Genomic DNA, 17,273 nt, shown 5'->3' with positions numbered 1-17,273 from the left:
TTCATTGTAATGTCAGCCCACCATTTGGAGACTCCCCCACATCTTCCTTTTCACACTGGAGGTAGTACACACATTTCTGTGACCTGCAAGCATCTGCTTCCCTGGTTTTCTGCTTCATTGCGTCTCTGTTTAGACGCTGCAGTGCCCTGTCCCACATACTAATTACTGACTTTTTGCTTCTGAGGAGCTTGATTTATTCTGGCACATTTTCCCACGTGAAACTGGACCTAGAGCCTTGGAAAATATCTTAATGGACATCAGAGTAAGTCTGAGTTTAACCCCAAACTGGCTGCTATATCTGAGCTAAAAGGCACCTCTTTCAGACCGTGGTTGTGGCAGTATGACCCTTCCTCGTGGAGCACTTTGCTTGCCGAGCATCCCCCTGGGATGAGGGCAGCCCTGGCAGAGCCGGGCGTTGCTTGGGGAGGTGTTCGCGCTGGCACCACCTTATCTCAGCTCTCCTGGCTGCGCTCCGAGTCGATGCTCTCGCTGGCGTGATTGCAGCAGGAGAATCCTCTGTAAGAAAACGCCTTTTGCTTTTGCTCGCTGTGAAGCTCTTGCAGTTTCTCACAGGAGCAGTGTCTGTTCAGGGCTCGCTGCTATGAAGTGCTGAAGGGCCTCTGGGAGGACCGATGTCCTCAGCTCCCACCGCCTAGGTCAGACCTTCACCGCACAGCGTGGGCTTAGGTTTGCAGTCCACTGAGGCTGTGCTTTCCTCCAGAGGCTTTTGTTTGTTCTCCTGCCTCCTTGACAGAGCAGAGGGACAAATGTTGTCAGCTTGTGCACCTGCTTGCCTGAAGAGAGAGTCCTGGTGTGAGGCAGTTTGGGGAGTTTTGGGGTGTAGATGGGGTTTAGATCAGTTCCTGCACTGCTGCTCAAGTTCATGATTTCAGGAGTGTCTTCCACCTCATCGCACTCAGAATGTATTTTTGAGGAAGAGGCTCATGTATTTGCAGACCAAGGACAGACTGCTTTCTCCTGCCCAGGGGGGCTGGCAAGCCCAGCGTCTTGGGGGAGGAGAGCTGGGCGCAGGGCACCTGCACTGGGCTGGGAGTTGTGACCCGTGCCCAGATGTGCAGGGCATGTCTGGTGTGCCCTTGTCGGATCACCAGATCTCTCTCTACTTCATTTTTCCACATGATGAACAGAGATTAAAAACAGTTTCTTTCCCTTCTTTCTCTGCTAGTTTCTAAGCATTTTTGGAGCAGGAAACATCTCTTACTGTGTTTGATAACTGATCTTTGAGTAAAAGGGTTTTGTCCTTAGGAGTCCTGAATGCTGCCAGTGTATAAATAAAAGCCATGAATGGCAGCCAGTGGTGCAGGAGGACTCCCCGTCACAGGGGCTGGCCCTGGCTCACTCTTCTTGCAGTAATTCTACCTGTCAGCCTCCATTAACTCAGAGACTGTTTCAGAGGTTTGGCAGGAAGAGAGGATTTCCCTCTTTTCAAAATGAACATATTAATTTTGTATTTCTGAAGTGAGCACAGAGAGGCAATCCTTGCTCAGCTACTCTTGCAGCAGAGGCCTTTCATTTAGGTATTGAAGATAAGTAGATACATTTGACCTCAATGTAATTTAAGACTCTTTTCTTAACCTACCTGTTGCACGTGTGTTACAGCCTGGCAGCTTCAAGCACAGACCCAAGGACATGGTGCAGCCCTCAAACAGTCCTCCACAGTGAGCTCAGGTCTCAGGCTGCGTTTTAGATGCACCTGATGAATCGAGGCAGCCAGAATTAATCTTCATCAGAGTCACCTCTTAATGGCTTAACCTCTTCACTGCCATGCTGGAGTCACTTTGTAATTTCAGCAGAATTTCACCATAATGTGCATAGTTCCCATCTGGCCTTGATGGCTGCTTTTGTGCCTTTGACGTATGAGAGATTATGATTGATTTATTTATACACTTAATGAAACTGTTGGTGCTGGCTGATTCTTTTTTTTTTTTTCCAGTTTTTGACAAATAACAGAAATGGAAAACCTGGAATGAAATTTGCCAGACCTTTCACTTTCCTTTTCTGCCAGGAGATCTGGTTGAATATTTTTTGAATCCCAACCATCAAATATATTTTGATAAAATTTAAGAAACTTTCACAAACTCTCCTGTGTCTTGAATAAAAAATGAATTTTTGACTTTCTATGGCGTTATTTCCAGTATTTTTCTGGTAATAATATTAGCATTCAAAGGTCTGAGACATTAGTAAGGACTACTGTTTTTACTGTATTCTGGTTTGGATCATTACATTTTGCAAGGTTGGTTCTGTTTCATTTCTAATCAGTATAGTAGTTACCTGATGTCCTGTCCCAAAGTATTGTGTGGGTAGTCAGAGCACCCTCATGCTCTATCCCAGAATAGGTGGGATCAGCTCTTCTTTCAGCTGCTCACTGTATTTTCCTCCCCAATTCTTCCACACTCTCCAGCATTCCCCTGTTGTAACCTTCGTTCTCCCCGCTTTGAAGCCTTAGTTTTCTACTCAGATCTATTTCCTGAAGCCCAGAGTGTCATGTCCAGCTCCCTGCTTGATGGGCTTCAGCATTCACTGAATGTGATCTGACATCAACTTGTCTGGAAAATATTGCACCTCTATTCTTAAGAAAAAAGTATCAGGAGATCAACAGTTTCAGTGAGAGTCTGCCTATGGGTAATGGAGGACCTTGTAAATCTCAGGAGAAGCAAGAATTGTGCATATGATGCTTTGCTTGGGAGATAATGGAAAAATGAATGTAAAAACCATAAATATTAAGTTTTTCAAAAAAAGTATAAATAGTGAAAGTGAAAAAACACACCATTCTTGTTTAATTGCAATACAGGGTTTTCAGCCTCATTTAGAGCTGGAAAATACTGTTGATTTATCAGATGAAAAGACCAGAGATTGACTTATGAGTTAATGTTTCATATTCATTAAGAACACAGAGAAAGAGAAGTAAAATTCTCTGTGGTCTCTGCTGCCCTTGACGTAACTGGGAGGTGCAGATGCCCCATGTCACCCAGGACCCTAAGTCTGAAGACGCTATGTAAGGTTTTTCCAGTTAATAATAACACATTGACTTTTCTTTCTAGGCCCTCCGTCTGCTCCCCAGAACCTGATTTCCAATGTCAATGAGACGTCGGTGAACTTGGAGTGGAGCCCCCCCCAGAACAAAGGTGGTCGTGAAGACATCTCCTACAACGTGGTGTGCAAGAGGTGCGGTGCTGGTGACCCGGGCCGCTGCCGGTCCTGTGGCAGTGGTGTGCACTTCAGCCCCCAGCAGAACGGCTTGAAAACCACCAAAGTCTCCATTACCGACCTCCTGGCACACACGAACTACACCTTTGAAGTCTGGGCGGTGAATGGAGTGTCCAAACAAAATCCCAGCCAGGACCAAGCGGTGTCAGTCACTGTGACAACTAACCAAGCGGGTAAGAACCTAAACACAAATTCTCTTCCTCTCTCTTCTGCCAGTATTTTTCAGGAAGGCTGTGATTTCCGTTACTTTTAGCATTAGCAAATGAATGCAAGGAGGCCTAAAATGCGTAACTGGGTCAAACCCTTATTTTCTGGTTATTTAGATGGATAGTTTAAATTCTTTACAGCTAGAATAACAGAGGAGGGTTTGACTCCCGTGGCTGGGAGCAGAGCTGTGCTGCAGCACGCTGCGAGGACGCGGGGAGGCATCCATTCATTCTGCAGAAGCAGAGCAGCCCCGCAGCTCTGGGCCACACCAGGGGACAGAGCCAGGCCGCCAGCAGCTCAGCCCTTTGTAGGGGAGGCCCTGCACATGGACACAAATATGCCCTTGGTGTTTTGCAGAGGGCAGATGAGCTCACGGAGAGCACAGGGTTGTGCTTCTGTCTCCTTCGGAAAAGGGCTGCGTAAGATTCAGAGAGGAATGAGTTGCTGTTCCCTTGCCTGCCTGCTCTCTCTCCTCTCCCTGCAAAGTCAATTAGATTCCATCCCATTGTTAAATAAATACCTCCTTAACCTGCTGCTAACAACATTTCAATTGATCAGAGTTGACATTACTTTAGAAATCCTATATGAGCTTTCATCTTCATGCTGGCTGAGTTTTGCATTTCACTCATCTGGGAGAGCGAATACCATTTCTGCGTATACCTGATTATTTCAGACACCCTAGGCATTCTACTTTTTCCAGTCCCCTGTGCTTGACCTAGTAAAAGCTGCTGCAGCAGATTGCAGTTTAGTTTTGATGATCATTCCTATGATTTTTTTTTTCTTTAATTGCACAAAAACATTTCTTGTTTGCAGCTAGTTAGGGTTTCAAGCCCAGGGTTTCAGCTCAATTTTTAATTTAATGCACAAAATTATATACATTTGAATATGACACTCTTCTACATGCAAATTAGATATCCAGACTGTCAGACTGGCTACGAGACCGTCAAACCTGTTATCTAATTGCTCACAGTGCTGATTGCCTTCAAGTCCCACAGATATTGCAGCCTTTCAGCACCTTAGAGCATAGCTTACCGGGTTATCGTTTATCGTTAGACTTGGGGTGTGTAAGACAATGTTAATATTGTATATCTTGATAGCACTGGACTATATAAATATTTTGAATTCTGTTTCCTAGTAGATGTGCATGAAAAATTGGTATGCATCATCTAAATCTACAAATTTTAATGGTAGTCTGGAACACTTCAATATTAACAGTGAGAGATACATTCAATTTTGCAGTGACAGTTACAAGCAAAATTGTCAAGTCTACGCTGAAGCTCCTTTGAAAATCTGGTCCGGCGTTTTTTGTTCTTTACACATACAGTTGACAGCATCCCTTTTAAATTATGATTCAAAAATTCAAACTATCGCTTTGCCTAGTGAAAAAAAAGACTAATAGAGAGCCAGGGCTATTACCGAGTCTTGGGAGAAAGCTGCGGAAAAATGCTGTCATAGGCTATACGAAAAGAGAAGGTTGAGAACAGCAGCAGGGACAGTGTTTTTGTGCTATGAATGCCTAGCAAAGAGAGTATTTCTGACTGATTTTGGCATGTGCAAGGATTAGTGGATGCATATATGCATGAATAAGTGAGTGGGATCCATCTACCGTGTGAAAATTCTACCATCTTATGCTTTAATATGCAAACCGAAATCTGATTGAATATGCAAATAAGAATTGATTTTGTTTATTATCCATGAGTAGCAGTTCTTCACATCAGGAAATTTGTATTTTTGCCAACGTATCCAATTATGAAACATGCCCAGTCTATCAAATGCTTCAGAGGGCCGGAGAAAACCGTACCGGTACAAATGAAAATTAACTCTGAGCTGCCACTGTTCTCCCGTTCTTCATACAACTTTGTGTATCCTGCTGCAGAGAAGATCTAAATAGAAATGTGTGGCCTAACCCTACAGATCTCAACTGAGATAAATAGTCCTTATATATGCAAATAATCTCATTGATTTCAGTGAAACTGCTTGCTTGAGTAAAGGTTTGTGAAGTTGGACCCTTGGGTTTTACAAGTACTGATCTGTTTAATCATTGTAAATGTGTGTCTGGGGTGCATTAAAATTCTTGTGCCGCTCATTTTCTTCCACTATATTTCATTATAAAGAAATCATGTCTGTCATGATAGAACACTGGCACCGGCGTGGTTTTGATCTTGCACCTTTCTTACACTAATGTAAGGCTACCTTGGTTTCTTAGCAAAAATGTCTAAATTCAGAGTAGAGCCGAGCTCCTCCTTGAATCACACTCTTTCCTCCCTGTTTTGTTAAGAAAAATGAAACTACCAATAGTGAAAATCTCTAAACAACTTTATTGGTTTTGCTGTCTATGCTTGTGCTTTCCAACATTTTATATATATATATATATATATATATATATATATATATAAGTTGTTAATGTGGTTCTTTAGTTCATTAGATATGAGCAGTGCTTTTGGGTCATATTCTGAGGAATTTGCTGGAATTGTTTGCAAGAGGTGTATCTTCAAATTAAATTCAGTGGGGATGATAAATAGGCAAGGGACCAGGAAATCCTTCCTCTTAGCAGCAGTCTCAAATTGACTTTACAAATATGCAACCATATAATTTGAAGAAAACATACAGAAATGTTAGAACGCAGTTTTTACCGTTAGAACCAGAAATGCGTGTATTTGTATGTTTGCTTTCTGTCTGTCTCCAAATGCAGATCTTCTATAGGGGCTGGCACCAATGCAAGCAATGAGAAATCAGTTACTGGTATATTCAGCACAAAATTGAAGAAATGTGTTGCAATGACATAAAAGTTGAAAGGCACAGGTGGTTTTTTTATTTTCCTTTTGCCATTTTACTTGTGGAGATAATGAAACGAGGCAGTTTACTTTCCCCCTTTGTTTAGAAACTCTATTCAGTTTCCAATACTGTAGAAAAATGTTTAATTTAAAATAAGCTTTTGCCATTCAAAGTAGGATCAAAAAGCATTTGAAAAAGTAGTTTTCCTGCTTCTTTTGAAAAGGTCCTGGGGTTTATGGCTTTTTTTCTTTTTTTTTTTGAGAATCTAAATTGCAGACTTTGAACCAAGACAAAATTTCTGTCTCCTAGTGAAATACTTCAGTGTTGTGGCTTTTTAAGAATTTTGAATGGTGAATTCAGCTCGTTATTCTATATGTTTAGTATAATATTTTTTAATTTTTTTGAGGTGGGAACTGCCCCTCTCTTCCCATATAAGATTTGTTAAAGGATGGAACACTGAGCCGTTGAAACTTGGAGCCAGTGCCCTTATCACAATGAGTACTGGGAAATGCTGGTGTTAAGGGACTTCACCAGGAGTGGTGAATTTTGTGGCTGTTTTCGATGAAATGAAATCAGCACTTTGTCCATCTTTTAAAAATGTGAAGTGGCTTGTGGAAGAGATACAAACCCACAATTCTCATGTGGTGCTGCTAGGAGAAGCTAATTTCACTGAGAAACCCTACCAAGCAGTTGACTGAATAGCTCAAAAATCTCCGTGCTCTTTTTTTTTCCCCCTAAGGATAATGCTGCGAAGCTGTTCAAAATTAAAAGTAAATCTCTCAATAAAGAGACCTTGTTCACAGCAAGCAGGAAGCTTTTGGTTTTTTGAAGAGGCACTGTACAGTTTATATTTCTATTAAAGATTACAGCCGAGCTGTTTGGGTCTCAGCCTGACAGCCGGGTTCGTGGTGAGCTGGTCTATGCGTGTCTGAGGGGCAGCACCGCGCGGACCCGGGTTTGCAGGGATGCTGAAGGCATCCCTAAGGCAGGGGAGCAGTGCGGGGGGAGCGCCTGCACAAGCTCTAAATAAGATTTAAAATCCAAACTTTTCCTGTTGCTTGCTTTCCGCCCTTCTTTTTGTTCCCATGTTATGAGGAATGAGTGTCCTTCTTGCTCCTTTGCTTGTTGGAGTTAACATGGTTGGTGTTTCTGAATAAACAGCGTGCCTGCTGATTTGCTACCTTGTTAGGTTACCTTGGGCTCAGTGCTTCCTTAAGTGGTCCAGCACAGCTAGAGGGAGGCAAGATGTGCCAATTAGGATGAAAATGCAATATGAATAAATAAACTTACTCTTTCTCGCATTGCATCAGACTGGATGTTTTCGAGCTGCCTGTGCTGAGGATCAAAACCTGATCTTTCTTGTATCTCAGGCTTTCTGTCCCATTTTTCCCTTTCTCTGCCCTCGCTCCTCTCCCCGGCTCCTTTGTCCCCTTGCCTGTGTGGCTGCGGGTTGTGGGCGGCAGGGCTGCTGTGCCGCATCCTTCCCGCTGCCGCTGGCTCCCTGGCCTGCTGCTCACAGCCCTGCAGGCTCCGGCTCCCTTTCCAGGCAGGAATTAAATGGGTCACGGTGCCACGAGGACTTGAGCGCTGCTGAAAGGACCCACGGGAATCGAGTGTTCATCTGGGACAGGCTGCAGTGGTGGTGACCAAATTGTGATGAACCCAAAATTTGGTGCAGGGAAGGAAAGTGTCAGCTCTTACTCAGGTTTATTTAGCCTTTAGGTTTCTTTGTTGTTTATGGTCTTTATTCCATTACTAAAATGAAAAAGAAAAATAAATCTGAAACATCCGGATCCTTTGAGGATGATTTTGTTTAAAGTTAGAAATGGGAGCGGGGAAAGAAGTGGCAGTTATTTGATTCCAGATGACTCACAAGTTCTACTAGATTTTTGGTAGGGGAATATATATTCCCATTGTGCATTTTGGTGCGTCTTCTTTGAAAGCCCACGTTTCCTTTCAAATGCTGATTAGCATTCCTCACGTGTTGTACAGAACAGCACAGAAAATGCATAGAAGGTCTTACATTCTGCCAGCGTGGCTTAGCCTGTGCAGAGCTAAATTTGCAGTCAGTAAAAATTCATGGAGATACATTGCCCTTGGTCAGTGTGCACTCCTCATATCGACAAAGTAATAGCTGCTCAGGCAGATCAAAAGCAACACATGCCAAGCCCAGGAAACTGAAGGCTTTTCAGTATTTTCTTTTTAATGTGCTACTTTCCTGGATATTTATAACTTATCTATAAAGAATTGTTCTGCAGTGAAACATCAAAAGACATTGTTGAGTAGATTTCAGTCGCAGAGCTTTCTTTAGGTGACTGCATGAATCCCCTTAAACTAGTACTGGAAAATAAAATTAATAGATACTCTGAAGATCGATCCGTCCATCTGATTTTCTAGACTCTGTGATGTTCTTTGACTACAGTCCTGGTTTCAGTATGAATAACAGTAAATCAATTCTATTTGCTGAGAGGGAACATAACATTTATTGATTTTATATGTGGTGATATTTATGTGCATATTGAGAATCTTATCAACAGGGAGGTGGTAACAGAAGTTAATTTCGTTTTCACAAGCCAGCAAGGTCTCTAGTTGTTTAGACTGCTATAGTTTTATGCTCAGTTCTTGCAAAAGTGTTATTTTTTTTATGCAGGCCTGGTGATGACCTGTTTATTGTGTTGAAACACAATTTTGAGGGCCCGTGTGACGCCAAGTAAGACTTCATCTCCAAAGAGCCGGGGAGGGAGCTCTGTGAACTTGAAGCCAGGATTCATCATACAGTTGTGTCAAAGTTTCTCAGACCCTCTAAAATAGCATTTTCTGTTCTGACATCACGTTAGTGCTTGCAGAGGATGTCGAGAGGCTGGTGCAGGTCAGGTTGCCTTTCCCGGATGGTGGGTTTTCCAGCCCAGCTCCCGCGGGTGGTGCCAGCACCAGGTGGTGCTGGTGAGGTCCGAGCGGGCAAGACGCTGGGATAGGCTCTTACTAGACGGGTGTTTTGGACCAGCTGGGAAGTGTGCAATAGCCTAACCTGGAAGCTGTGAATGTGGGCAAGGTCTTTTGCCCAAACGAAGGAGCGCATGGCGCTCCCCACGCTGGGCACCGCAGCACCTGGCTCTGGCCTTCCTAGACATCCAGGAGTCCAGCCACTTTTTGTTTTCTCCTAAGTACTTGCTGCCACCGTGGTCCCACCCTTTCCAGTTACTTGTTCCCTGCAGCCAAAAGCTACAAATAGCCTGTTCCAGGAGTCCTTTTACAGGCACACACACCAGGAGGAAACTCGTGCACGTAGCTGGGTGTGTATAAACAGTCACAGCACCTTGGCCACCCAGTTCCCCACAGCCTGCTTTAAAATAATCTCTTGGCAAACATCTGGATACATGCCAGATGTCCAGAGCATGGGATGTGTGTGTGGTACTTGTAAGCTGCTGCATTCTTTTTTCTGCAAAATGTCAGGGTAATGGAAAAGGGACGTGGCAAAAGGGGTTTTTTTATTTTCCTTTAAAGGTGTTTGTTCTAAGGGTGATGGATCAGTAGTGTCCTTGTTCTTCAAATGGAGCTGTCTCAAGCGTGAATTCAATAGGCAAAAAGATTCAAAACTAGTAAGCAGGGACTTGAAAAAGGGGTGATCCGTGAGCATGACATTCTACGTGATTTGTTGCAGCATCTTGCAGAATTCCAGGCTAATTGTATGCAACTTTCTTATTTTGAATCTAAACCAGTGTGGTTTCTCAGGCTTCACATTGATCTGCTAGACGTAAGCAGCAATCCCCCCACACACACCCTGTACACACATTTTCAAGCAGAAGGATGGGACAAGTTGTCAGCTGTTGTAGGTTTTTCCTGCCATAGCCGGCGAGGTGACCTGCCGGGCTGTGCAGGACCAGGACCCGCAGTGTCCTGCCCTCGCTCTCCCAGACTGTTGTGTTTTGGGTTTTGCTGTCTGAAGATTAACACTGAAGGGCGTTACCACAAGGACTTGTGAAGCAAACCAAATAATGTATTTTGGGAAACCACAGACCTTTCAAATATAAACGCAGTGGGAGATCCACAAAGAAGATAAGTGATCCCAGCACAAGAAATTTGGGAATTGCATGGAAGCAAACAGGACTGGCAAATTTCAGCGTTTAGCGTGGGATTTCTCAGAGATGTCATGTGTTGACCACTTCAGATTTCTTCTGCTGAACGTTTAATTATGTGTATAAGATAATGTGTCTGAGTAAGGAGCTTCTCCAAGCTGGCAGATGCAAGTGGGAGTTTCTTATTAACAGCTCTGTGTTCTTGCACAGGCTTTAACTGATGGTCTGTAATAATTGCGTAGTTATAAGCATACGTGCTCCCATCTTAAAAACAAAACCGGGAAAACTATTGTTGGGAGGGATTAAATTATTATTTTAATGTAACTACAGCTTTCCACAAAGAAATAATAATTAAAATAACAACTGCCTGCTTGCTGGCAAAGCTGTCTGCACCACCCATTTCCATGAATTTGTATTCAAGGTGGGGGTTACAAGCCTTGGTCGGAAGGGAAAAAAAAGTGCTTTCTAAAGATTCTTGGTAAATAACTGACTTCAAGGTTCAGTGAGCAGCTTAGAGAAGTTGCATGTCAGATAGTGCCAAGAAGTAATTGCAGCATTTAAAGAAAGGTTTGGTCACATTTTTTAAAAAGTTCGCATGGTTTGCTATGGAAAATGGACATTAGTTATGTATCCTCCTGGGGAAAACGGCATTTACTTTCAGGACTGGGTAGCATTGACTATATTTAAATTATATAAATTTACTTTTAGGAGGCATCAAATCTGACCAGGTTCTGGTCTCAGTGATGTTGGTACAGATGAATAGTTACCAAACTGACAGAGATGAAGATACGGTCCTGCAGCTTCGCTCTGGACTATTTAACAGCATGTTTCCTTTTGCTGACATTTCACACTCACAAAGCTTGTCGTCCAGTCTGAACACTTCCCTTAAACACTTGGCAAGGAAATACACTCATATTGAAGGAGACTTTGCCCAAGAATGTTTGTGGCTACCAAATGTTTAGATGGGCTTCTAAATTTTCTAGTTGTTTTTGCAGTGGACTAAATTAATTGGAAAGCAGCCAGAGAGACAGCAGAGTCCGGTCTGTAGTTGAGCAACAATAAAAGGCTTTGGAGAACTTTATCAAAGCTTCCATTAACCTCCTGCTGATGTCCTCAAACAGGATTTTTTTGAGAGAGTGGAAACACAAAAGCTGGGCTGCACAACTGCCCCTGTGTGTCCATTCAAAGGTTTTAAATCCGCACAGTTACTAATTAAAATGCCATGGAGAGTAGCACAAATAAACATCGCCAGTCCCTGAATCCCCGAGTTTCTGCCCAGGCTCAGAGTTCGGAGGGCAGGATGCTCAACTGACCCCAAGGGTGGGTGAAGCAGCCCCCTTTGCTTCAGACATTCCGTCCTTGTATGAGGAGTCGCAAACCGTGTGTCGAGTCCATCTCTATGCATGAAGCCGTACCCCCAGAATGCCACCCCAAGGCAGCCTGCGATTCTTAATTTATTTTTTGCAGAGCATTGCGTTGAACCAGGAGGACTAAATAGAGCTGTGGCATGCCCGCTGGATCTCTATAATCATGTTTGCCAGATACTGGCGGACATCAAAATGCTGAGCACACGAGTGAATACTGCTCCTTTCATTGAGAAATGTCACTTCAGATTTAGCCCCACGTGTGAACAGGCGTGCAGGGAGCGCTTTATTATCATGGCAGGGCTCCAGTGGGCTTCCCCTCCCAAACAAAGCAGGCAAATGCGTGGCCTCTATCTGCATCTACTTGAAGGATTTCATGGCGTCTCCTTAGATTAAGGTAATCTGCCTTCATTACTAAATTCAAGAGCCAGAGTCCCAGAACTCTCAGCAGTGCACTCCGAGAGCAGATTCTCAGCTTCTGAAAGCTGTGATTTTTAAACTAATAATAACAAAAGTTGAGAGTGGGGTTGGATTTTTTTTTGGTTTTTTTTGTTTTTTTTAAATGTGGTCTAGAGAGATGTAGGAAGCTCCAGCACTTTGTATTTTACTCTTGTAGTCATTTGTAGTTCAAAACATCCCTTATGGAAGAGTCCTGCTGTTAATTTGAAAGGAAATTATAACTTTTGTCTCAGCCTTCTGAATTGTTCCTGCAGAATTTATTAGAATTTTTATCCCTGCTATCGAATTCTATCACCTGGTCTTAAAAAGACAATTGACTGATTCTGATTTTTTATTAAATACTTTTACTGTTCCATAAAATCTCTTTGGTTTTGTCTGTATTAAAAACCACTGAAGGTATCCATGGATTATTACAGACAGAAAAACCCTTAAACTGTAATGTGCTTTGGATATAAATGTCTTTCAGTTCCATGGATTACTGATGACTAAAAGGAAAGCACTGAATTTTTTAATTATCTTTTTATTATTTTTAATTTTCTATGTGCCATTAAGTGGCTCCATCAATAAATAATAGAATGAGACAGTTTGAGCTAAGCAAAATAGGAAGGTATAGTGGGCTGGAACAGATGTCTCATATATGAATTGAGCTTTGTGTGGTGTCCATTTATTTTAGCAAACAAATCAAGGCATGATTTCAAGACAACCCACAACGACTCCCCGGGAAGATTGCGCTTGTCTCAATAACATACTGCGTTTTTAAATCTGTCCTGTGAATCAGCCTCAATTTATCTTTCTTAGCATTAGAGGGAATGCAGATGGAATGGCTGCAGCCTCCCTTCTAGTTTATCAGGATACTGTGCATGCACATAAGACAGAAAGTGACTGCAGTATGCAAGTGGCTGAGTGTTAAACCCCGTGTTTTTCGGGGTCCCTGGGTGCTCTGGGACAGGGCAGCTGAGGGGAGAGGGTTCTGCAGGAGCTGCAGGGCTTTGTGGGCTCTCCATCGTGCTCCAGACATGAAGTGCAAACCCAGGGGTGCCTTTTGCGGAGCGTTTCAGCCCTTTGCTTTGCTGCTGCCCGTGCTGAAGGTTAAAACTGCGATTATGCAAGCGCTGGGGAGAACTGATCTGAAGAGCATGGAGTGGGCTCAAAGGGAGGCTTCTTTAGCACCGCTTACAGAGCTGGCATTTTGCTTTAACCAAAGAATTTTTTCGTTTATATTTGTTGTATCTACAAGGCGCAAACACCACAGGTTGGAGGGGCTCTGTAGCACAGGAGTTTCCTGGCCAATTTTCAGTCTGACTGATCCTTAACTGGAACTTAGTAGCTTCATCTGGATCAAATGAGAAGATAATCAGATTTTTGGACCTGTTGATGACAAAAACTGAACTAAAAACAAAACCATGAACCATAGAGGGAGGAGAGACATAACACTTGAAAGTGCTTTGCACGCTGTTGGAAGAAGAAATGTTTATAGAATTGCAGGTTTGGAATGAAGATTATACTTTTCTTTGCAGTCCCCATCCTGTGCACTGGTGGGTTCCAGCTGTAGTACCTTTGGGGCCCTGGTGGAAGGAGGGACCCGCTGTGCAGATCCCATCATCGGGGATCAGGTGGGATCTCAGTGTCCTCCTGTCCGCTGCGAATCTGGGACTGGACATGCAGGTCCACACTTGGAGTACAGACCCATCTATGCTACTGCTGACCTGATTTGGGATTATTGTTTTCACAGGGCTCTATTTGCCCAGTCTGTAGCTCAGTACTCCTCTGGGAAATAAACATGGCTGATTTCTTTGTACAACTCCAAATCTTCATAACCCCATGAGGTTTTTGTTTTTATTATTATTATTTTTTTTTTAAGAATTGAAATTATTTGGACTTTGTAATGGCCCTTGCATTGCACAGGAAACTTTACCAATTATCTTTCTGACTGCTTTCCACTGAGGCAGCCACCTTTAATATTTAATTGCTTATTCCATTTGGGGGTTCTCTAATTGACACCATTTAAAAATGAATAATGCACTAGTTTTCAGTATCTGGCATAAAACCAAAATAATGAAACCCGTTTATAAGTTTAATTGTGTGCCACCTATGACGTAATCAGTTACTGACATCATGAACTAAGATTTTAATTTTAAGGTTTATGTGTTTCAGGAAGCTTAAGACTTCCCCAGTTTGTCCCTCATCACTTTTTTTTTTCTTTTTTAAATGCACAGCAAACTTCAGGTAGCTTTGCTTTTTGCAACAACACAGTGTTCAGGGTATAGTTTTCTCTCTCATTGGGTCTATTTATGATTTTTAATTTCCTGAAGAAATCTGCCTGTTGCAGATGGAGGAAAAGGGGCTTAATTGAGTTCCAGCGAGAGGAGCTGGTAGAAGAGCTCTGAGTGTGAGAGTCTGGTGCGCTGCCGGCCGATTCCCTGGGGTACTTTTCCAAAAGCACAGAGTATCTTTTTCCCCTGAAGCAAAGGAGGGTTGGTGGGGTAGCATGGCAAGGTGTCTTGCAGCGTCCTGGCAGGACTAATGTGCACTAAGTGAGCCCAGAAAACCTAAACCTCAATTCAATCTCAAGAGTTTCTCAATAGCCCAGAGGCAGAGATAGTGTCATGTCAAATCCCTCTAACCTTTGTGCAGGAGGTACTTTACCGGCCAGAGTTCCAGCTGAACACTCTGAATATCAATTATAATTAAAATTTATAGGTCATCCAGCTGAAATGTAAATACTTTAACGGCAAAACTTCTGCACCAGCCTCCTTCCATGTGATGGAGCTTAACGTAAATAAAGGTGAAGTTCCTTAATTTTGGTGGCTTGGAAACAGTTTATTACTTTCGAGTGTTAAGATGGGAATTGTGATTTTTATTGTCAGGTGAGTCCTGGGTTTTGATTTGTTTGAGTGCCGCAGGCTCGGAGGGGAATGACTGAGACCCGTCCCGCAGTTGGTGTTGGAGCTGTGTACCACAGTTGAAGTAAAATCTTTATAATTTTATTATCTTTTCTTGCTCCAAGATTCTTGCCATTTCTGACTTTGGGTGATTGATCTGAGAAACCCAAATGGCAAAGTCTAACTCTGCTATTACTGTAGCACTTCAGAAGTCAGGATGAGACAATGTGCCCAAATCTATTTATTAAAATAGTGAATGCTGCTTTAGCAAAATGAGTCATAACATGTTTTTGTTTGTTTGTTTAGAAGCTACCTCAGTATTTCCAAAGCATCTAAATGGCATATAGGACGCAGGCTGGATTTCAAAAAGGCTTTTAAGCAGCTCTTTTTACAAAATCTAATATTCTTAATGCTGAAAGTGAGAAAGGAAGTTATTTAGCACATATATATATCATCTACACGTCCATGATTCAAGTAAAGAAAAAGTAACTGTGTGAGAACCAAGGAGAACAACATTAGGAGATGTGTTGCCCAGGGTACTAAATCACACATTTGCCCCATACTACGTTGAGCTTTATGCCGTAACTGTTGGGGTAACCACGTGCTCGGATGGCTTTGTGGTAGGTGTAAGACAGGACCAAGGAGCAGAATTGAGGCTTTCTGTTAGCAGAGACAGACATGAGGCATCAGGTGAGACCTGTCCTTACCAATGTGAGACAAAGGATTGCCCCTTTGGGATATTAATTCAGCAGAGTCCATATTTTTGCTATTCTTTTATGGATTGTTGATATGTTATTGTAAGTGGCAGGAAAGATGCACCCAAGAAGTGGTTTGCAGGGCACAGATACAGTAAGTTATTTCGTTGGTCCTGTACAATTTAAGAACAGCTCTAGCCCCTCGCTCTGTTGACCTGTGAAGTCTATGCAGACATGTCTTAATTCTTCTGATTGTGGGCAGGAGGATGGAAATGGGAGGAGGAGTAATTGGATGGTTGCTTGGCTTGAGGAAGGGCTTAATGAATGGGGCAAGGGTTTCATTTGGGGGATCTGATGTGTCTTTGAGGGCAGCTGTGATTTTGTTGTGGAAGGGGCTGGAGGGGGAGCGGAAGAGTTTGTTTTGAAAAAGCAGCTCAGCAGATCCTCCTCCTGTGCAGCAGTACAAAGGTGAAAGGCTGTTTCTTGGGGGATTAGCTCTGGTGGCTCCCCGGGAGGAACAGCGGGGCGTGTGGGTGAGGGGATGGTGGTGAGTGGGTCAGATTGCTCCAGACTACTTATTTTGAGTGGTCAGGGAATGCCCTGTTTCCAACATAGTTATCTGTTCTAATAACTAGAGGTTATGGTCTCTAGTTTCTCCTTCTGGCTCCCCTAGAGCCGCTGTACCCTGGGGTTCTGGATGTTGTGTCCCAGCATCAGTGGTTTCTGGCGGTCTGTGCTTGCTGGACCAGCGTCTGGGAAATAAGAGGATGATTACAGCACGTGCTTCCCAGAAGCATTCAACCCACATTCGGGTCATGGGATCCTACCTCTGAGCATGACTGGTCTGGGCCCTGAAGGAGAGCTCTGGGAGTTACAGCAAATCTCTCTTCGTCTGGAATGCGTGGCCCATTTTCTCTGCTTCTCTCAATTCAAAATAATGCAGTGCAGCATCAGTGTTGGCTTCTTTAGGCTACAGAATTTATTGTTGTTTATACTGGGTCAGATTCTAACCTCAACTAGAGGGAAGAGTAACTGCAACATGACCTGCTTTGTGACCAGCGGCTCCAAACCCGCTCAGGTCAGACGGCTGCTGACTAATTCCCTGTTTTAACAAATTGCTTATACCTCTAGAGTTTCTTAGAGCGATTCACAGTGCCAGGTACATTCACCCTTCTTGGGTTAATCATTCTAGTTAAAGCATTTAGAAATGTTTTGGTGGTTGTAACATTCAGATAGATTTTTATAAATTGCCTTCCATCTGAAAGACTTGTTTTCCTGTTTGTTTTAAACTGGCATTCATACACACAGGAAATACACAGTATTCTGCCGTGTTTCTGTTGGCAGCTATTAAGTTATCCTTGTCAGAACATGCCAACAGGATTTTTTAGCAAGCTAGCAGTAAGAAAACAAGCCATTCTCAGACTAAACAGACCCCATGCTTGAGTTGTAATACAGATCTCTTGCTAAATGCTATGTAGACTCTATAGTCTTTTGGTTTAGGGCAATCTTTGGGATTGCAGGATGCAGATTCAGATCTTTGGAGTTGCTCCAGACCTGCATTGCATTAGCTGACATCATTATTTGGCC

At 43.0% G+C, this 17,273-nt stretch overlaps 1 protein-coding gene across 1 annotated transcript in view; it reads left to right on the top strand.

Moving 5' to 3' along the window:
• EPHA4 (EPH receptor A4) overlaps window positions 1–17,273 on the top strand; it is a gene marked incomplete at its 3' end in the record, with an annotated part of 97,903 nt that overhangs the window by 52,216 nt on the left and 28,414 nt on the right. Inside the window, exon 5 of the mRNA XM_080349820.1 lies at window positions 3,063–3,401. Coding sequence (XP_080205946.1) covers window positions 3,063–3,401 — 339 coding nt within the window. The remainder of the gene's footprint in view (window positions 1–3,062; window positions 3,402–17,273) is intronic.

The sequence above is a fragment of the Nesoenas mayeri genome (assembly GCF_963082525.1).
Source record: "Nesoenas mayeri genome assembly, chromosome: 9".
Classification (NCBI taxonomy): Eukaryota; Metazoa; Chordata; class Aves; order Columbiformes; family Columbidae; genus Nesoenas; species Nesoenas mayeri.
The sequence above is the reverse complement of the archived record's forward strand: the minus strand, read 5'-3'. Positions and strand labels throughout refer to the sequence as shown.